This window comes from Acinonyx jubatus, chromosome D3 (genome assembly GCF_027475565.1).
Source record: "Acinonyx jubatus isolate Ajub_Pintada_27869175 chromosome D3, VMU_Ajub_asm_v1.0, whole genome shotgun sequence".
In the NCBI taxonomy this organism is placed as follows: Eukaryota; Metazoa; Chordata; class Mammalia; order Carnivora; family Felidae; genus Acinonyx; species Acinonyx jubatus.
In genome coordinates this window covers 18051930-18074414 of record NC_069392.1, presented here as the reverse complement: position 1 = coordinate 18074414, position 22485 = coordinate 18051930, and the positions used below count along the sequence as shown (strand labels likewise).

General features: G+C 44.0%; 1 protein-coding gene across 9 annotated transcripts in view; it reads right to left on the bottom strand.

Annotated features, from left to right (window-relative positions):
• MYO1H (myosin IH) overlaps positions 1 to 22485 on the bottom strand; it is a 147399-nt gene that overhangs the window by 70571 nt on the left and 54343 nt on the right. For 2 of the 9 annotated variants that reach the window (XM_053206187.1, XM_053206190.1), the window contains exon 1: positions 13066 to 13495. The exons of the other annotated variants lie outside the window; for them this stretch is intronic. In XM_053206187.1, coding sequence (XP_053062162.1) covers positions 13066 to 13077 — 12 coding nt within the window. In that variant the 5' untranslated portion in view covers positions 13078 to 13495. Of the gene's footprint in view, positions 1 to 13065; positions 13496 to 22485 lie in introns of those variants that run through there. 9 annotated transcript variants of the gene reach the window in all.

Sequence of the window (22485 nt, the reverse complement as noted above, 5' to 3'; positions counted from 1 at the left end):
ACAGAGAAAGCGCCCACCACCCATTCCTGGGACCTCTTGCTTGTTTCCAAGAAATAGGTTCCACGAATCTTGTCAAGGGTGACCATTCGGCCGCCAGAACAGGACAGAGGTCGGGGGGAGCCGCTTCACTTTCTCAAATCAAAAGGGGGGAAAGTAAGTGAGAAAATCTCCCGAGTTCAAACATTCCTTTAAAACCCGCAACTTTAAATACTAAATGTGTTTCATGGCTGCCATCTTGAAAAACATTAGTTTGCCAAAGGCGGCCTTTGATTCCCATTTGGGATGGAAACGCTTGCAGATAATCCATTGAAACAGGTCCGTCACAAAGGCCTTTTTGCAACGATCATGGTGCTTGTGAAGGACAACATTTTTGTGCGCCAAACAAAACATTTTAATGCGCTACAATCCATTACACATATAGTCCTCCATTTTCTTTCAGGAATTATTCATTAGAAAACATTTAACGTCACTGTGGATTTCACACTGGGCAGTCTGGACACAAAGAACAAGAGATGGCCCATTTATAAGGAGCTGGGGCCTTCTTTTCTAATCTGAGAAACTCCAAGGAGGTGGGGCCCGCAGGACACAACGGGCCCGGCTAAATTGTGCGGTTAACGGTCAAAGCCCCCCTGCCTACTTTGACACTCATTTAAAGATGACAGGGAACAAAAGAGATTTGTTCTGTGCGACCCTTTCTTGTGACACAGTCTACATCAGCTCCACACATGAAACCACCCGATATTTTATTCCACCTGCCATCCCCCACCCGCCTTCACCGACCCTCTAACTCTGCTCCTTCGCTCGTTCCCACTTTAACACAAGGAGACAGGTAAAGAATATCGTTAAAAGCGGGCCATTCAGCACGTCAGCTTTCATAATACAATTGCCTGTCAGGTTCCCTATGAGGCCCTCAAACGTCTGGGTTCAGGCCAGAAATCCGGCCTGCAGTTCGGTTAGTGAGCAGGGCAGCTCCCGTAGTGAAGGGCCATCTCCCAGGCGGACACCAAAAAAAAGCCATCTTTAATAACCTCAGTTTGAAACATTTCCCTCCATCGTTGAGGGATCACCTGCCAAGCCCCGAAGGGCTATGTGTATATTCCTGTAACGTCTACATTTACAACCGTAACTACAAACTCAGGCCGAGAGACCTAGAAGCCTGTTAGTAGAGAAGGGTGGGAGAGAAAGATCTTACAGCATTGTTTAAGATGTTCTCGATGGGGCAAAACAGTTTAACAGCAGAGGATCCTTCCCTAAAACGATGGGGGGAAATTCTAGCTCTCTGGAAATTCTCATCAGATTAACGGATGTAGCTGATCGGAGAGGGATATGTACAGACCTAAACACGGCTCGTATGGTTTCTACGCTGCATACTGCAGGGTGTACACCACCTAGGGATGTTTCCAGAAGGTGGGGGGATCCCCCACCCGTTCCTGTTCTTATGGTGGGTTTCCAGAACAAACCAGCAGGCACAGATAGTCCCGGGTTTTCATAGATCACCTAAAACGACTCGTGTCACTGTATCATTCTTTTGCCTATCAAACAATCCTGATGTTTGAACACACACTTGCTTCTGGTCGTCATGATGTGCTATATAGAAGCTGCCTCTGGTCACAGTCCAACAGCAAGAACGTGATGGATATTGTCAGTGGGGACTTAGGGAGAAAGCAAAATTCATAATGAAGCTGCTTGTGGAGGCTTGGCCAGTGGTTGATGAAATTCTAAAAACAACACAGTTTTGATGTTCCATGTCAGACAATAGCAAACTATGTCCTGTGGGCCAAATTCGGCCAGCTGCCTGTTTTTGTCACACGCTACGGAGGGGTTTGTACATTTTTAAATGATGGGGGGGGGGATGGGGAATCAAGAGAATAATATTTCATGACATGAGAAAATTCTACGAAATGCAAATCTCAGTGTCACTGATTGGAATATGGCCACGCTTATGGTTTATGGGGGTCTGCGGCTACTTTTCCACCACAACAGGAATGAATAGTTGCTACGGAGGCTGTGTGGTCCGGGAAACCTAAAATATTTACCATCTGGACTTTACAGAAGAAGCTTGGGGATCCCTGCTCTGCATCTTGGTTAGCCCACATCCCTCTTTTCCTTAGGAACCAGACTTCCGAATCAATGGTAGTTTAAAAAAGTGGAAAAGTCTGAAAAAGACAAGCCAAGTGGAATTTCAAAAATAACCCTTTCCAAAAAAGGGTCCAATGGTTTTCTGACACCTCCCTCAAATTTGGAGGTGTGATACTTCTTAATTAAGCTTTTCTGTATTCCCAGCGCCTAACAATCTTGGCAAATTAAGGTCATTTAGAACCCGGAAGGGGAGACGTTACCTTTTCCCCAACCCATTGTTTTCTGGCTTGCCCAAACGCAAACCAGAAATTAACTGCAAACAGCAGGTAGCAATTTCAAGCACAGAACTCAACAGAGTGTCAGCTCCACCAACAGAAACTGACCTCTAGCTCTCAAAGAAACCCTTCTGAAGGTGCTGTCCCCACTTCTGAGTGACTGTCCTCGGTGGCAGCTAAAATTTAAATCAAACGCACGTTGAGAAAGCGTGGTCCGATATTTTGATTCAAAGGGTCTTAGCTGTGGAACTGACAAGGATCGAACCTGAGTGATAAAAGCATTGTAAGACCGCCAGTTTTTATGTATCTGATTTGCTCAACAGTGACAGCTCAGCAGTTGAAATGAGGGACTATCTTTTCATCTCACGACAAGAGGACTGCTGATGTTTTATTATCCAACTACAGCCTCTTAATCACTACTGAATGAGTATAATTATGAATATCAGCAAACAGAATAATGCTCCTAAATTACCTTAGGGATTAGATGGTCCCCTTGTAAAAAAAAAAAAAAAATAGAGCAGTTCATGGGTTCTTAATTGTCCCATGGGAGTTGCAGGTGGAGGAAATATTTGCAGTTACAGTATAGGACCATGTTTTTCAGCCTAAGCAGGAAATAAAAAAATATCAAAAGCAAGACCTAAATGTAGCTCACTAACTCCCAGCCATAAATTAAATACATGTTAGAAAAAAAGATCTTGGAAAATTCTTAGTAGCCTTTTTCCTTTGCACACATTTCTTAATTGAGATGTAATGGACATGTAACATTATAGTAAACTCAGACGTAGTTCAACATTTGTATACCCTATGAAAGGATCACAAAAAGTCTAGTCCATCACCACAGTTACAAAGTGGTTTTTTTTGTGTGTGCTGACAACTTTTAAAGATTTACTCTCTTAGCAACTTTCAAATATACAGTACAAGATTATTAACCATAGTCAGCATGCTTGTATATGACATCTGCAGCATTTATTTATTTTACCACTGGAAGTTTGTACCTGCTGACCCCATTCACTCATTTTACCTACCCTCCACCTCTGGCAAGCAACAATCTGTTATCTGTATCTACATGCAGTTTTGTTTTTGTTTTTGCGGTTGTTGTAGGAGTCTACATATGAATAACATCATACAGTATTTGTCATTCTCTGACTTGTTTCACTTAGCATAATGCCATCAGTGTTGCCATAAATGGTAAAACCTTCGTACGGTTGAATAATTACACACACACACACACACACACACACACACACACACACACACTCTTTATCCATTTATGCATCGATCAACACTTAGGTTGCTTCCACATTTGGGCTATTGTTAATAATGCTGCAATAAACACAGGGGTTCAATATAGCAGTTTTAAGTGGAGGATATTTTTCTGAGTTACTTTTTGCCTTTCCTGAAGTCCATTAAAGTTCCCAGAAATCCTGTTTCCTTGAGTTTATAGATGAAGTTGTACAAGAGGCATTTTCTTGCCTTAAGGAGAATCTTCCTGGCATTCTCAACTAGCTTTCCCTGGAACAGAAGCTATATCATGGTCTGGGAGCCTTATAAACACTCAGCAGAAATTGGATATTGACCATGGATTACACTAAAACCTATTTGGATCAACAAATACGAAAGTGTGGCTTGGAATTTTCCCAGGATTCTGCACCCCCCTCAGTTCATATCCCTCTGGGGACAACGGAGAAATTAACAGATGCCCCCACAGTACACAACTTTCTACATGGCTTTTTAACTATTCCCATTCTGACATCTGTGCTTAAACAACACTGGTGAAAACAGCTAACACTTCCGGCAGGTTGAGAAATCTCCGGAGCCTGTGGTTCTCAAACTTGAATATGGCAGAGGATCGCCTGGAAAAGTCTGGGAAATGGCAGAGTAGGGCCCAGGAATCTGGATGTGTAACAGGTACCCCAGGCCATTCCAACGAATAGGTCCGGGTAGCCCAGGACCATGGTTAGAACCCCACTCCTCAAAGCTGGGTCCACAGACCTGCAGTATCGACATCCCCTGAGAAGTTTAGCACAGTTTATGCAAATTTCAAGTTCAACGGTCTTTCTTTTGCTACATCTGGAATTCATTAGGGATTTTCCAACCCTTTTTCCTCCCTGTCCAAAGCCAGTCAGCTCATTTTCTTTTTGTGACATTGCGAGGACTTGCCAGGCAGGACAGACCGCCCCCCCACCCCTTTATTTTCTTCTGGAGAGGGAGACCCAAAAGGTCTCATCTCAAATTTCTAAAAGGGTAGGTAGACACCAAAACCAAAGAGATACCGCCAGTCTCTCAGATTCCTCTTTCTGAAGAAACATACCTTTTCTGTTCCCCAAATTTATTGTTTTTAATATTTATTTTGAGAGACACAGAGCATGCAGAGGAGGAGGAGACACACACACACACACACACACACACACACACACACACACAGAATCTGAAGCAGGCTGCCGGCTCCGAGCTTGTCAGCACAGAGCCCGACGCGAGGCTCGAACCCATGAACCACCAGATCATGACCTCAGCCAAAGTCGGACACTTAACCAACTGAGCCATCCAGGTGCCCCTGCCCCCAATTTTTAATAAAAAAAACCAAAATATACAAGGGCTTTAGCCATGGGCTGGATCAACTTCCTGGAAATGTTCATTCCGCAAAGGGTAGAATTCTTGCGCACATACCCCAAAAAGGGAATAAAGATCAATGTGTACAGTTTTTAAAAATTTACTTTCCTGGGGAGATGCAGGCTTCCACGTATGGAATAAATCAATCACGGGAAGAAAAGGTACAGCATAAGGAATACAGTCAATGATATTGCAATAGGGATATATGGGACAGATGGTTGTGGCATCTGTGGTGAGCAAAGCGTAACGTATCTACTTGTCCAACCACTACGTCCTACACGTGAAACTAACGCAACACTGTGTGTGAACTATACTAAAAACAAAAACAAAACTGACTTTTCTGGATTTTGCTGTTAACCCTGGTTTATGATGAGACTGAGCGGGGAAAGGAGAAGGAAAAGTATGTTAAATAAACATCTGCTAAAGCCCCTCACGGAAATCGCTTCTCAGCCTCTTGGCTCAGATCAAGCGTAAAAGCCCCCCATGGATATTGGCTTTTTAAAATGGTATCTTTTCTCTGTCTGATTGTAAAAGAAGGACATTTTCGTTTCAGACGCTCGGGAAAGACACAACAGAGAGAATACAAATCATCACCACTTCGGGGCGCCTGGGCGGCCAAGTCAGTTAAGCATCCCAATCTTGATTTTGGCTCAGGTCATGATCTCATGGTCCTGAGATGGAGCCCCACGTGAGGCTGCATGATGGGCGTGCAATCTGCTTGGGGTTCTCTTCCTCCCTCTTCCCTCTGCCCCTACCCCACTAGCATGCTCTCCCTCTTTCTCTCTCTCTCTCAAAATAAATAAAGAAATAGATAGATAGATAAATAAATAAATAAATTCACCATTCAGAAATTACCACTGTTTTCATTTGGGAATATTCCTTTCTAGTCTTCCTCACCCCAGGCATATATGTATGTAAAAATATTGGGATAATTTTTTAAGTTATTTTCATGTTTGTTTATTTTGAGAGAGAGAGCGAGTGAGCGAGAGCACACACATGCACATAAGTGGGGGAGGGGCAGAGAGAGACAGAGAGGGAGAGAGAGAGAGAATCCCAAGCAGGCTCCATGCTGTCAGCACAGAGCCTGACACAGGGCTTGATCTCGTGAACTCTGAGGTCATGACCGGAGCTGAAATCAAGAGTCGGTCACTTGACCCACTGAGCCACCCAGGCGCCCCCACTGGGATGATGTTTTATATATGGTTTTGTATCTTTTAAGAATAACACGATTGATCCTTACACATTAAGAATGGTGCTTTGAAACACCACATGGTGTGAAACGGTCTGGATTTGAAGCCGTCAGAATGACAACATTAGAATAAAAATTCGGGCAACAGCTAATTTCCCAATTGTGCTCCATAGAATTTATGGTATTATTTATGAGTCTTCTGGCCAAGTACCCCTGATTAAAGTATTAATGCTAATAACTAGAATTATTCTCATCAATAAATATCTTTTAAAGAGTCAAAGTGGAATTATGAACAGAGCCAGGCTTCTGTAACAAGAGATGTACCCCTGGAAAGTTGAAAAAAAGAACCCTTCATTTTCTGTGTCATATTGAGAGCACCTTCTCGTTCCCTCAGTCATAAAACAAATTCTGAACCAAAGAAAGAGAGCAAACTCGTCTGACACAATCTTAAGTATCTAGGAAACTGTAGGAGTTGGAAAATGGAGTTTCACCTTCTCTGACAGTGATGAAAAACATCACAATTAGACCTAGCTTCTCGGACCACCGTGGGATCCTCTGCGTTAGATGATGCTTGACTCAAGCAGAGACAAAATGAGGTAACTTTCTTGAACCAGCTAAAACTACTGGAGATGTTGCACATAGAATCTGTATTGTCAACTTAAGAAGTCAATGATCAGATTAGAAAGTTGAGTGGTTTATTTTTTAAGGTTTTTAGTTTTAAGTAATCTCTACATCCAACGTGGGGCTCGAACTTACAACTCCGAGATCAAGAGTCACAGGCTTTACTGACCAAACCAGCCAGGCACACTGAAAGTTGAGGGATTCTAATAAATAGGAACCAGGAGCACAATCAAAATCCTAACTATGTGAACATGGCACCTGATCAACCACTTTCTGAGCATCTAATGTGTGCAAGGCATCATGGGAGGTACTTGGTCCCCAGGAACTTACAATCACTTTAGAAATAAAAGCATAGTTGTAGGAACAGTGAAGACAACAGCCCTGGGGTTACCTGGGTGGCTCAGTGGGTTAAGCAAACCCACTTTGGCTCAGGTCATGATCTCACATTCCTGAGTTCGAGCCCTGTGCCAGGCTCTGTGCTGACAGCTCAGAACCTGGAGCCTGCTTCAGATTCTATGTCTCCTTCTCTCTCTGCCCCTCCCTTGCTTGTGTTCTCTCTCTCTCTCAAAAAAAAAAAAAATAGTAATAAATTTGTATTTAAAAAAAAGACAACCCAGGGGCGCCTGGGTGTCTCAGTCAGTTGAGCATCCGATTTCACAGTCCGTGAGTTCAAGCCCCACATCGGGCTCTGTGCTGACAGCTCGGAGCCTGGAGCCTGCTTCGGATTCTGTGTCTCCCTCGCTCTCTGCCCCTCCCCTGCTCATGCTCTGTCTCTGTCTCAAAAATAAATAAAAACATTAAAATAAATAAAATAAAATAAAATAAAATAAAATAAAATAAAATAAAGACAACCCTAGACTAAATGCCTCTCTCTCAAAAAAATAATAAATATATGTTAAAAAAAAAAAAAAGACATCAACCCTAGACTGAATGCCTATTCTTTTAAATGGCTTTTACTCAGATCCCCCCCTCAAAATGATTAATTAGGAAGTTACTTAAAATAGAAGTTCCTGCTGTCAAGCTGTGTGTGAATTTGCTTTTCTTCAAGATTTCAATATAAAATGCTTGCTCTTCATTAATCAAAAGACAAGATAGTGGGGGTGATGGGAGGCAAGTGTTCAAAAGAGTTTTTAAAGTAGTAATACACACATACAACACCACGGTTTAGATGAATCTTTGCTTTAAAAGTAAGGCATACCAAAATGAGTTGCAAAATTGTAAAGGAAAGCCATCAGGAGTAAGGGGAAGGAGCTCACTGGACCCAATGACTCTCTGAATTCAACATATTACTTGGGTGCCGCTTCTCCCGCCTCCTAGTGACACCGCCTCCTAACCGGACAGCAAAATGAGTCTACCAGAGGTGTAAGGGGCTTAGCGAATTAGGACTTAAGACAACCAGGGTCAAAGTAACTACTCATTGCAGTAGGTGTCCCGCACATCTACGGATGTGTGAAAACGGCATAGCACTCCCCACACACCTCGCGCCAACGTCACCTGCCCTGGTTTAAAAATCGTATGGTAGTGACGTACGACATCATCGAGGGACACTGGGTCAAGTGGACATGGGACCTCTGTGTGGCTATTTTTGCAACTTGGGGAGTCTGCTATTATTTTAAAGTAAAGGTTTTTTTTTAACTTACCTATGTATTTGACTCTGATGGGGTTACAGAGTCCTAAAAATACATAGTCACCGAAATATATTTGAACAGCAGCAAAGTACTTATCTGAAATGTAGTGTGTCAAAAGACACCAAAAAAAGGGCATTGTATAATCACCGAGAAGACAATCCAAAAAGAAGATGTAACAATTTTAAGAATGCACCCAACATGAGAGCACTCAAATATATAAAATAACAAACGTAAAGGAAGAAGAAATAATGCAATAATAGTAGGGGGTTTTAAGACCCCATTTGCATCAATGGACTGGTCATTTAAGTAGGAAATCAACAAGGAAACAATGGCTTTGAACGACACGCCGGACCAGGTGGACTCAACAGATATATAGAGAACATTCCATTCTACAACAGCAGAGAGACCCAAAGGGACAAAGACAAGAAAGGATCGGAGAAAATCTCCAGAAACAATGACAAAACAAGTAGCAGAATGGCAAGAAATACAGATCAATAATTACTTTCAATGTAAGTGGACTAAATGCTCCAATCAAAAGACAAAGGGTGTGAGAATGGATTTAAAAAACAAAAACACACAGAAAAAACAAAACAAAAAACAAGGCCCGTCTATATGCTGCCTACAAGAGACCCATTTTAGACCTAAAGACACCTGCAGATTGAAAGTGAGGGGATGGAGAAATATTTATCACACAAATGGAGGTCTAAAGAAAGCCAGAGTAGCCATACTTACATCAGATAAGCTAGATTTTAAATTTTTTTGTTTATTTTTGAGAGAGAGAGAGAGAGAGAGGGAGGGAGGGAGGGAGGGAGGGAGAGAGAGAGAGAGAGAGAATGAGCGGGAGAGGGGCAGAGAGAAAGGGAGACACAGAATCTGAAAGAGGCTCCAGTCTCTGAGCTATCTGCCCAGAGCCCCACATGGTACTCGAACTTGTGAATTAAGAGATCATAATCAGAGCCAAAGTTGGATGCTCAACCGAGTGAGCCACCCAGGCACCCCAGACAAGCTGGACTTTAAAAACGAAGACTATGGGGGCATCCGGGTGGCTCAGGTCGGTTAGGCATCCAAATCTTGATTTTGGCTCAGGTCACGATCTCACGGTTCATGGGATTGAACCCCACATCAGGCTCTGCACTGACAGTGTGGACCCTGCTTGGGATTCTCTCTCTCCCCCACGCTCTCTCTCTCTGCCCCTCCCCTGCTCAAACTCTCTGTCTCTCCCAAAATAAATACACTAAAAAAAAAAAACAAGACTGTAAACAAAAGAAAGAAAGAAAAGAAGCATGGAGGCAGCCATTCCGTATGAACATCGAACATGGATTTCAATCATGAGTTGCTTCCTCATTATCTGGCAAAGGAGCGTATACAGATTTCCGACTAAACAACAAGTTCCCACAATTCTACTAGCTTGGAGGAAAGAGGCCAGCTGTGCAGATGACTTTGAGAAAGTGAGCTTTTGAATAAATTACCCATGAACTAAAAAAGGCCATCATGTGGATGGTGCCCAGTTGAGTGGCATGAACCCAGTGCTCAGTAAAGAGTAGCATCATTATTCATTTTGTTCTGCTCCTCAAGCCCAGCTCCTTCTCAGGTCATTTCCACTGGCTTCATTGCCAATATTTCCAAATAAGGATTTATTATTTTTTTTAAGTTTATTTCTGGGGTGCCTGGGTGGCTCAGTCAGTTAAGCGTCTGACTTTTCGGCTCAGGTCATGATCTCACAGTTCGTGAGTTCAAGCCCCACATCGGGCTCCGCGCTGACAGCTCAGAGCCTGGAGCCTGTTCGGATTCTGTGTCCCCCTCTCTCTCTCTCTGCCCCTCACCTGCTTGCTCATGCTCTCTCTCTCTCTCTCTCTCTCTCTCTCTCTGTCTCTCTCAAAAATAAATAAACATTAAAAAAATCTTTTCATAAAGTTTATTTCTTTTGAGAGACAGACAGAAACAGGGCAGAGAGGGGAGGGCAGAGAGAGGGGGAGAGAGTATGAATCCCAAGCGGGCTCCACACTCTCAACACAGAGCCCGATGCGGGGCCCGACGTCATGAACCATGAGATCATGATGTGAGCCGAAATCCAGAGTCAGACGCATAATTGACTGAGCCACCCAGGTGCCCCAAGGCTTGAAACAAACAAACAAACAAACAAACAACTATTTATTTTGAAATAATTATAGATTCACAAGAAGTTGCTAAACCAGTACAGAGAGGTCCCACGTACCCTTCCTCTAGCCTCCCCCAAAGGTAACAATAACTATCGTACCAGGAAATCAACACTAGGACATTCTTCACACTTTATTCAGATTTCACTTTTCTCTTTTGAAGAGAGAGTGAGTGCACATGTGCACCCATGTGCACAACTGGGGGAGGGGCGGGGGAGACAGAATCCCAAACACTCTCCACACCCAGCACCAAGCCCAACGGGGAGGGGAGTGAGGATGGGGCGGGGGGAGTTCGATCTCATGATCTGAGCCGAAATCAGGAATCAGACACTTAACCAACTGAGCCACCAAGGACCAAGGTGCCCTCACATCTTACTAGTTCTTATATGCACTCATGTCATGTGCTTCTATATAATTTTATCCCATGTGCACCATGACCAACAAGACACAAATGCTCTGTCATTTCCTAAAGTCATACGAACAATTTTTCTGTAACTCCTGGCAACCAGTATTCTGTTCATCAGCTCTATAATGATGTTATTTTGAGAATGATCTATAAATGGAGTCACAGAATATAGAACGTTTTGAGGCTTTTTCCACTCAGCATAAAGCCTTTGAGGTCTGTCCAAGATGTCAGGTGTATCAATAGTTTGCTTGTTTTTATTATGACGTAGGAAGTCCAAACGTTTACCAAAGCGATCTGGGAATTAATTCACAAGTGGGGGAAGGATAGCTTTCCTTCATTTTTTATACAGTATAACCACATAGGGGGCACCTGGATGGCTCAGTTGGTTAAGTGACTTCAGCTCAGGTCATGATCTCACGGTTCGTGGGTTCGAGCCCCGCGTCGGACTCTGTGCTGACAGCTCAGAGCCTGGAGCCTGCTTCGGATTCTGTGTGTGCGTCTCTCTCTGCCCCTCTGCCTGCCTCCCTCCCTCCCTCTCTCAAAAATAAATAAAACAGTAAAAAATAAAAAATAGGGGTGCCTGGTGGCTCAGTTAAGTGTCTGACTCTTGGTTTTGGCTCAGGTCATGATCTCCGTTTCGGGAGTTCGAGCTCCACGTCTACTCGGCGCAGAGCCTTTCTGGGATTCTCTCTCTCCCTTTCTTTCTTCCCCTCCCCTGCTCATGCTGTCTCCGTCTCTCTCAGAATAAATAAATACACTTTAATAAACAAAAAATTTAAAAAACAAAGAAAGTATAACCACATATAGATAAATCTGCACGTATATTACATCTACGTGGATTTCAATACAGCCATGACAATTAGAAAATGACACGTGACACTTTGCTTGAGGACAGGCCCACCTGTCACATTTCCTCGGCAAGACCCATTCCGCAGGAAATACTCCTCTCCAATGAACCAAATCATTCTTCCCCATGAATCGTGCTCCCTCGGGTTCCTGTTTTGAGACCTGATGCGGGAATGACAAGGAAAGCCGGGACCTCTGGGAGTTCAAGTACACTTTCAGTCAAGGACAGTGCCATTTGGAGTTACCAGTTGCCAAGGCGACGGTATTAGGTGCTATAGAAATGGATCATTGACGGAATGGATGGGTCGATGACAGGTTGGAGCTAGAGTTTCTTCATCGGGCATGAGGATTGTGTGGCTGGCTACTAAATTATTCTCACCACATATACAAATGCTTCTGTCACCTTTTTGGCTGTCTAGAGAAGGAGAAATTATCCACCAACGGGTAATGTTTTCTAAACAGACATGGTTATGCAAAAGAAAAGAAAAAGGCCAGAAAAGAGAACTGTCCTTCTAAATCTTTAGGCTTTTTAATGAACCCCTGGAAAAAGCCAGTAGGTTCGACACCCGAATTCCATCTTGCACCTGCCCCAGGAGAATTATTGTCACTGCCTACGCGCCTAGGAAAATAGCTCAGTTTTAGCTTCCTAAGGTGATCTTTCTCTGGGGCAATTTGGGGTTACCACATCTAAAAGTATAAACACGGTGCCTCGGGGATACATTTACAGACAGTCTCAAATGTGAGGGCAATTACTACCCACAATTCTCTTCAATACCAGGCACCTACCTACTATTTAAGGTTCCACCTGAGCTGCCCACCGCAGCAGCCTCCAGCTCCATGCGGCTCTCCAAATCAATTAAAAGTAAAATTGGAAATTTAGTTCCCCAGGCACACCAGCCACGTCCCAAGCACTCAGTAGTCACACATGGCCAGCAGCGACCGCATTGGACATGGAGAATGCAGACCATTTCCATAATCACAGGAAGGTTGATTGACGGCGTAGCTCGAGGGCGATCTGAAATGAACTGGTAACACCCCACAACTTCCGTCCTAAAGGATCGCATCCCCCAAATGAGTACAAAGGGTGGCATCGAACAACCATCTCAAATAAAATTTTCACCAAATATATGCAGGCTCTTATCCGTGAGCCCCGTTCTCGCCCCATCGCTCCTGGAGGCCCAGCTGTTACTCTTGTTTAGAGAGCTCCTCATAGAAGAGAAGGTGCCAGAATGAGGCCACCTCCCCGTCACATTACCTTGGATGCCATCCTGCAGGGAGAGTGCACCGGTTGTTAACAGCTCTTGTGCTGAGCCATTCAAAACTGCCTCCCCGTTGGCTTATGAGCCTTGATCCTGAGATGCCCAGCAGCAAGGTCTGATGCGATTCTAGCTCACTGGGCGGGGTGGTGTTAATAATTCATCCCAGGAGGTGGTGACTGCTCCCGATGGCCGCCCACCTGTGGCACACGGGGCTGCTTGCAACCGATAAGAACTGGAAACCGGACCTCCCTCGAGATTACGTTACAGCCACTGCTGATCTCTGATTAGTCACCTACATTCCTGACCAGTCACCGAATATCAAAGTCAGGACCTCCAGTGAGCTGTGCTAAAGAAAAGATGCTCTTGGCTTCTCAGCTGAGCTCTGGCTAGGTCCTCGGTGAACAGACGTGGTCACCAGAGAATCAACTAGACAGAGACGAGCTCCCATTCCACCCCTTAGTTACACAGACCTTTTTTTTTTTTTTAAGTTTATTTTTATTTAGAGAGAGATAGAGAGCGAGGGGGGTGGGCAGAGAGAGAGGGAGACAGAATCCCAACGCGGTACTCAAACTCACGAACCATGAGATCATGACCTGAGCTGAAGTCAAGAGTGGGATGCCTAATTGACTGAGCCACCCAGGCGCCCTTCCCAGACTTCTCGAAAGAGTCATTTGAACAATTTCTGTGTTCTTCCAGAGTTACGTTATGCTTAAATATGCATGTATATGCAAGTGCATGCATCACTTAATGCACGCAACCAGGAGCATACAACGTATGCTTCCTTCCTTCTGAGGTTTCCGTTACTCACTCTTGATGATCATTCGGCGGTGCTAGGAAACTTCCAGAGGCATATTGGTGGGGCACTGGGAATGGCAGGAGCACCCAGGTGTCTGTAGAAAATTTACAAATCATAAGAAGACCAACTAGGGGCACATGGGTGGCTCAGTCGGTGAAGCATCCGACTTTGGCTCAGGTCATGATCTCGCGGTCCATGAGTTCGAGCCCCGCATCGGGCTCTGTGCTGACAGCTCAGAGCCTGGAGCCTGTTTCGTATTCTGTGTCTCGCTCTCTCTCTGCCCCTCCACAATTCACGTTCTGTCTCTGTCTCAAAAATAAATAAACGTTAAAAAAAAATTAAAAAAAAAAAACATCAACAAAAAGTCTGCTTTACGTCATCACCAGGCACCAGTAATTCTAGACAATGTCAGGGATAAAACACTCCATCCCACAAGAATCTTTTGTTCATCTAAGTCTTAGATTAGGGGCGCCTGTGTGGCTTAGTCGGTTAAGCGTCAGACTTCCGCTCAGGTCATGATCTCACGGTTTGTGAGTTCAAGCCCCGCGTCGGGCTCTGTGCTGGTAGCTCGGAGCCTGAAGCCTGCTTTGGATTCTGTGTCTCCTCCTCTCTCTGTCCTTCCCATGCTCATGCTCTGTCTCTCAATAATAAATAAACATTAAAAAAATTAAAAAAAAAAGATTATAGCTCAACTATTTCTGTTGAGTTTCAATAATGTATTTGTAAGCTTCAAATTAGCACAGTTTGTGGATTATCCTTTATTTATTTTTTTTAACGTTTATTCATTTTGGAGAGACAGAGGCAGAGTGTGAGTGGGGGAAGAACAGAGAGAGAGGGAGACACAGAATCCGAAGCAGGCTCCAGGCTCCGAGCTGTCAGCACAGAGCCTGATGTGGGGCTTGAGCTCATGAACTGTGAGATTAGGGACCTGAGCTGAAGCCAGACGCCCAACCGACTGAGGCACCCAGGCGCCCCGTGGATTATCCTTTAAACAGCACTGAATTCTATGTAGAACTTGGGGATTTCCTAGTTACGTGGTCTTCCTCTAACACACAGACTCCGCCACATGTGTTCCTATTCAGAGTGAGATCATGTTGAATTAGAATTGTGCTCACCTTGGACACAGGTCTATGTGTCCAGCCTCTGTCATATTTTGTACCTGTTTCTGGGCTTAAACAATAGATTAGAAGTAAGGATAACCAGGGGCGCCTGGGTGGCGCAGTCGGTTAAGCGTCCGACTTCAGCCAGGTCACGATCTCGCGGTCCGTGAGTTCGAGCCCCGCGTCGGGCTCTGGGCTGATGGCTCAGAGCCTGGAGCCTGCTTCCGATTCTGTGTCTCCCTCTCTCTCTGACCCTCCCCCGTTCATGCTCTGTCTCTCTCTGTCCCAAAAATAAATAAATGTTGAAAAAAAAATTAAAAAAAAAAAAAAAAAGGACAGCCATATGCATTTTTTTTTTCTTTTTGGAGTTCTTTTTCTCATAGGAAGTCTTAAATGAAGTTCATCAACCATTAAAAAAAAAAAAAATTGTAAAGAGCCAGAGTCAGCCTTTAGAACTGTCCCTTGAAGATCCCTCCCAGAGAAAATTGTGTGAAAGCCATGATCTGTGGCTTAGCAGTGGAGAAATTCCTTAGATTTGCAACCGCAAAATGTAAGGAAGTGGATACACATATAGGGGGGGAAAAAAGAACAGGTTTTAAAGAATAGCAGGAGAAATGGGCAGAAGACACGAACAGACACTTCTCCAAAGAAGACATCCAGATGGCTAATAAACACATGAAAAAATGCTCAACATCACTCCTCATCAGGAAAAGACAAATCAAAACCACACTGAGATACCACCTCACACCAATCAGAGAGGCTAAGATTAACAACTCAGGCGACAACAGAGGCGGGCGAGGACGTGGAGAAATGGGAACCCTCTCGCACTGCCGGTGGGAATGCAAACTGGTACAGCCACTCAGGAAAACAGTGTGGAGGTTCCTCAAAAAAGCAAAAATAGATCTACCCTATGACCCAGCAATAGCCCTACTAGGAAGGGCTACTCCTAGCCCTACTCTGAAGGATACAGGAATGTTGAGGCACAGGGGCACATGTACCCCAATGTTTACAGCAGCTCTTTCAACAAGAGCCAAATTTGTTGAATTAGCCAAATTCAACAAAGAGCCTAAATGTCCATCAACTGATGAATGGATGAAGAAGATGTGGTATATATACACAACGGAATACTACTCGGCAATGAGATAGAATAAAATCCTGCCATTTGCAATGATGTGGATGGAACTGGAGGGTATTAGGCTACGTGAAATAAGCCAGTCACATGTTTTCACTCATACATGGAATTTGAGAAACTTATCAGAAGACCATGGGGAAAGGGAAGGGGAAAAATATAGTCTGAAACAGAAAGGGAGGCAAACCATAAAAGACTCTTAAATACAGAGAACAAACTAAGGGTTGATGGGGGGACGCGGGGGAAGGGGAAAATGGGTGACGGGCATTGAAGAGGGCACTTGTTGGGATGAGCGCTGGGTATTGTATGTAAGCAATGAATCATGGGAATCTACCCCCGAAGCCAAGAGCACACTGTATATACTGTATGTTAGCTAACTTGACAATAAATTATATTAAAAAAATAAATAAAGCAAAGGATGCAATAAGGTATCATGAGAGACTGACTATACAAACAATGACCAGCTCATATATAAAAACAAAGCCCTGAACTACAACCGTGCAGCAAGCTGCCCAGAAAACTGACCCATTACCTATAACCAGCAGCCCAGGAAGCCAGCTGGGCTATCTATCTCTAGTAACAATCCAGGAAAGCCAAGCAACGACCCCAAAACCAACAGCACAAAACTTCCAGGACTACATTCACAACGGCCAAGCTTCTCTCATTTCTGTTCCCATTTCCAACTGAGGACCAACCAGAGAAAGCCAGATAAGCTCCCTAACTGATCACACAGAATGCCCTTCCAGTTAGCCCGCCTCCAGATTCCCGTGCCAACTGCCTCCCACTCTGAGCTTACCAGAAGCTTCCTTTCTCCCCGCCCGCCCCATAAAGCTTTCCCACTTCTGTGCCTGCCTCAGATTCTCTGCCTCAACACGGGCCATGGTGGCCGACTCCCTTGTTACATACAGCAAGCTCTGAACGAATAGCCTTTGGTTGGAAATAAACAAAGACGAACCAAATGGAAACAATCAGCCGTGAACTGATTTTGGTCAAAGAAACGCTTGAGAACTTTTTACTAAATGTAACGAACTCTCTAGCGAAGTTATTTTAGTGGAAATTTTTGGCTATGGAGACATTTGAAAGCTACGAGAATTGATCTGAAGATAGAAAGACACGGATACCGCCATTTCTGGAATGTGTTGTGAAAAGGAATTTTTGTGAGTCTCTACCAAATTTATCCTGCTTATTTAAGACTTCTCCTGCTTGGGGGTGCCTGGCTGCCTCAGTCTGGAGAGCATGTGACTGTGGATCTTGAGTTGTGAGTTCGAGTGTTGCATGTAGAGATTACTCAAAAAAGAAAAAGAAGAAAGACTTTTCCTACTTGCATATCTATTGCTTCACATCTATTCAACATACACATGCAAAAAAAAAAGATCACTATTGGAATCGCTGACAAATTATGCAGAAGTCGAGGCTTAAAAACCTATCAAGTTATTATTCGTTACTGTAACAAATGTGCCGGTAGAACGTTCCCCACTTTGGTCAAAAGATATATTCATGGGGGCGCCTGGGTGGCGCAGTCGGTTAAGCGTCCGACTTCAGCCAGGTCACGATCTCGCGGTCCGTGAGTTCGAGCCCCGCGTCAGGCTCTGGGCTGATGGCTCAGAGCCTGGAGCCTGTTTCCGATTCTGTGTCTCCCTCTCTCTCTGCCCCTCCCCCGTTCATGCTCTGTCTCTCTCTGTCCCAAAAATAAATAAACGTTGAAAAAAAATTTATTAAAAAAAAAAAGATATATTCATGTAATTATAAAGGACCAGCCCACTACTCCTTTCCCTATTTTGTGCTAAAATATTTTAATTTTGAAACGTTTTACTGGCATGATTTTATACATACAAAGTTCAATTAAACACATTGCACTGCATTTATTTTCTGACAGTTGTCATTTGCTTCATTTCACGATTACGGAAAAAAATTTTGTGGTGTAGGAAAGGGAGACGTTAAAATTGACCTCTGCAGGTGCCAGGTACTCCAAGTGTGCAGTTATATTGTCTAGTGGTTTTTTTTCTTTTAATATTTATTTTTGAGATAGAGTGTGAGCAGGGGAGGGGCAGAGAGAGAAGGAGACACAGAATCCAAAGCCGATTCCAGGCTCCGAGCTGTCAGCACAGAGCCCGACGCAAGGCTCGAACCCCCGAACTGGGGGATCATGACCTGAGCCAAAGTCAGACGCTTAACCGACTGAGCCACCCAGGCGTCCCATCTAAGGTTCTCTTTTGTCGGCCGTGAGGGTTCCTGTTGTGTTAAATCACTCTAGAATATTGAACCAGCCCCCCAGAGGTGAGTATTTAGGCTGTTCTAAGTTTTTGGCTACTATAGATAATGCCGTACATCTGACCGGGAGGCACAAACAGATGGCAAACTGTAGGATACGGACTTCCTAACTGAAACTGCTAAGTCAAGGTTTCTGTGCTATTGGTGTTTTGCTCCACACTGCATGAATTTACATTTCCAGCAGGGCCCGAAGACGCATGTTCTTTCCACCACAGCTTGGCTTGCTGGCTATCACTCTGTGTTACCAAAAGCCTTGCTGGTCACCTCTCCGAGGGATAAACAGGAGGACTGCTTTAATTGTAAGGGAAGTTAAGCCGCTCTTCACATGCCCGAGATCCACATGACTTCCAAGAACGCTTTATAACTTACGGAAATTGACCCTCTAACCTGTGTTGCAATTAACTACCTCCGTTTGTTCCTTGCCCGTTGCCATGCGGGATTTTTCAAAATTTGTTTTCTCTTTGAATACAGTTAGATTTCATTCAAAGTCTCTTCCTCGATGTTTTCCTTCTCCTCCTCGATGTTCGTCAAGGCCTTTGCTACATTAAACATTCTAGTGTTTGAAGGGACGACGGCTCCAGGTAAGTATGTTAACTTATTAATGGTAAGCCCTTATTCCCCCCCCACCCCTTAAAAATTTACACATGAAGCCTTAAGGTGTTTTGAACACTCTTTTATGGAAAAATAGGTAAGATTTTGAAGGCCTCCTATAAACAGAAGCGCTATGGCAGGAACACTGTTGCCCCCACCCCCAATACACACACATACACGCATGCACACACATGCTCACAGTGTTATCCGACTCATTTCAAGAGATCAGGAAAGACTTTAGGATAAAAGGCCGGAGGGGCACCTGGGTGGCTCAGTAGGTTAAACCTCTGGCTTCGGCTGGGGTCATAATTTTGCAGTTCATGAGTTCGAGTCCCGCATCGGGCTCTGTGCGGACAGCTCAGAGCCTGGAGCCCACTTCGGATTCTGTGTCTCCCTCTCTCTCTCGGCCCCTCCACTGCTCACGTTCTCTCTCTAAAATAAACACACGTTAAAAATATATATATTAAAAAAAAAAAGAGGCCCAAAAGTTTTGCAGCCCAGTCAGTTGGGAGTGAGGTCTGTCTCCACTGCTTGCTGACGGAGGGACTTTGGGAAAGTGTCTTCATCTGGTTAAGCCTCAGTTTTTGCAACCATGAAATGAGGGGTGGGGGGAACAGTATCCCCTACCTCACAGGATTGTCTTTGGATTGCATGAGGTAAGGAGCCCATGGAACCCAAGATAGCTCATCATAAGCACCACTAAATGCGAGTTGGGATGCTGTCAGCCACTCCCATTCGTAAGTACCTGCTGTGCAGGAGGGTCCAAGATGCAGAAATACCCCCTGAGAAGCATAAGATGTAGACAGGATCAGATGACGCAGGAATGCCAGTAACCGATATATCAGGCCAAGAAAAAGACATCAACAAAGGGCTATCTCTACACAAGATCCATTTGGAGCCTCTGAGCAGGAGGTGGTATTTGAGATGGTCTTTGAAGGATGAGGTAAGAAATCCTTTCCAGCATTCCAACAACAACAAAAAGGCAGAAAAATCAGCAAATGTGTAGATTTAGGTAGAGTGCAGGATACTTAGGAACAAGTGGTTGGCTAGACAGGTCAGCTGTAATCCGGCTGCTGTGGCCCTTTGTAAGGTCTTTCGAATGGAGAAAACACATCTCTTTTTCTCTTAACATTGCAGAGAGCAGGGACTCGACGTGGCCGACTGACCCTTTTCTCTTTTTAGGACTAGAAAACCCTTCCCCAACTGTTAGCTAGGCGCATGGCTGCTCAGCTAGAAACTACATTTCCCAACCTCCCTTGCAGTTGGAAGTAGCCATGTGACTCATCATGGAAGGTGAGCAGGAGCAAGGTGCGGACATTGTGCGGCTTCCCCTTCCGTCTGTCCTCTTCCTGTGAGTTGGATTATAGACCTGGTGGTAAGCTTTGACCACACAAACAAGAACAGCCCCCAGGAAACGGTAGAGCCATTCTAGATGGCCTGTGGAACAGAAACACCTGTCCACACTGGGCTACTCACCTCCCTCTGGACTGTTGAGCGAAACAGCTCCTATTGTCTTTAAGGCTCTGCCCTTTGGAGGTCTCTATTTCAGCAGCTTCGAGAGTGCCCTAATTTATATGGTTAGCAAGTGCTGCCTATTCTAGATTCACAGATCTCAGAATGTTGTCTCCTATTACCAAATCCCAGGAAATGAGGTATTAATGGAGCTGGGGAAAGCTGTAGTTCATCACCCAAGTAAATAATGACTGAACTGGACTGGGACCACAATTCTTCGGTTGTTTGTTCATTCTTTCCTTGGCATTTATTCGATCTCTGTGTGTATGTCCCTTCTCTTCTAGAATGTATTCTCCAGAAAGAGACAACTCACAAATACAGGATGCTTTAAGGAGAGGATTAAATAAGAGAAAGATGATGCGTGGCTTATTTATAGGACATGTACTGAGAGAACTCACAGAGTGGCCAGAAAAATGGTCAGAGCATAGCAGGCTACATGGAGACGATGTGGAAAAGGTAAAATTTGAATCTGGTCTGTGAAGGAGGAATGGCCTTATATTGGTGGGAAGGTAGGAGGAGGCATAAAAGGCCAAGGAAATAGCAAAACTCAAGGCAAAAAGAAGATTGGTGACTAACGCAGTAAAGAAAATGGCTCAGTTCAACTGGACCGCCATGTTAGAAAAAACAAGAGATGAGGTTCAAAAGGTCTGGGACACATGATGGAAAAATTTGAATGGGAGACTAAATACGGAAGAAGATTGTTCATCCAAGAGCCTAGGATTTTATAACAACTAAGTGTGGACACAAACTAAGTGCAATAGAATGTTTACTTATTGATATTTAATACATTATAACTTTAAATGCACAAACCAAACACAAAGCAATTTAAGTGTGCTATTTCCCCGATAATTTCACGATTTACCATTTACAGGTCTCGGTACCCGGCAGGCGAAACTATCGTAAAGTGAACCTTTGTCTTTTTTCAGTCCTGTTGACTTTTCTGTGTGAGTCTACAAACCATCCTCATTTGGAAAGGACGTCCAAAGCCTAACCATCTGGTTCTTGGCCACTGTAAGCTCAGACAAAATGGTTTTCTGGGCCTCTCCATCTGCAAAGAGCCCTTAGCACCCCCTGGCTACTTACAATTTAAATATGTTTGAAGGAAGGAGGAGGGTAGGAAGAAAGGAGGAGATAGATGAAGGGAAGAAAGAGGGAAAAGAAGAAAGGGAAGAACTTGAAGCAGAATATGTTAGAAGAAGAAACAAACATTAATGTCCAATGTGATCAAGCCACCTCACAGCTGTCAATGTCATGTCCAGTCACAACTGTGCTTCCTAAACCTCAGATGCCACGTAGCTATTGAAGATTGCATAGGGAACCCAAGAACAGCTTAAAGGTAACTACTTACTGTTTAAAAATTTACCCTCATTAACCACGGTCTGGGTCCTTTAGCAACGTACAGGGATCCTATGGACAGAGTTTTTCTTTACGCTATTTTAGATACATGGATTGCTATAGATTTGAAGAACAACTAAAAGCCATTCATCCGGTCAGATACCTCAAACCACCATAAATCCCTAAAATGGGTCAACTCTACATTTCTGATTTATTCCATTAGATTTATGTTCACTGAAAGTGTACGGGTGCGATCATCCTGTGAGGTTACTTTTCTTGCCTAAGTGTGTCACCAGAAGAATGCCAAGTGATAAAAACAACAAAGATCTTATTCAGACTCCTGGTTCCAGGGGCATGGGGTACGTGACTCATCACAGCCTGCATCTACACTGCAGGTATGTCATTTTTAAAATTTTTTTAAAGTTTTTATTTAAATTCCAGTTAGTTAACATACACTGCAGGTATTTCAAACGTCACAGTTTCAAACTGTGAATTTGTAAGCATTTTGACACAGGCAGTTAAGCCCTCCTCCTTCCAATATTACTGTTATTCAGAATTAAGATAGCATATCCTAAGACAGAAAGAAGACAATATTTAGTTTCATCTGATACATCTATAATTGCCTGGAATTATGTTTGGGTCATCAAAGAATCAGATTCCCCAGGATTTTTCTATTTGGGAC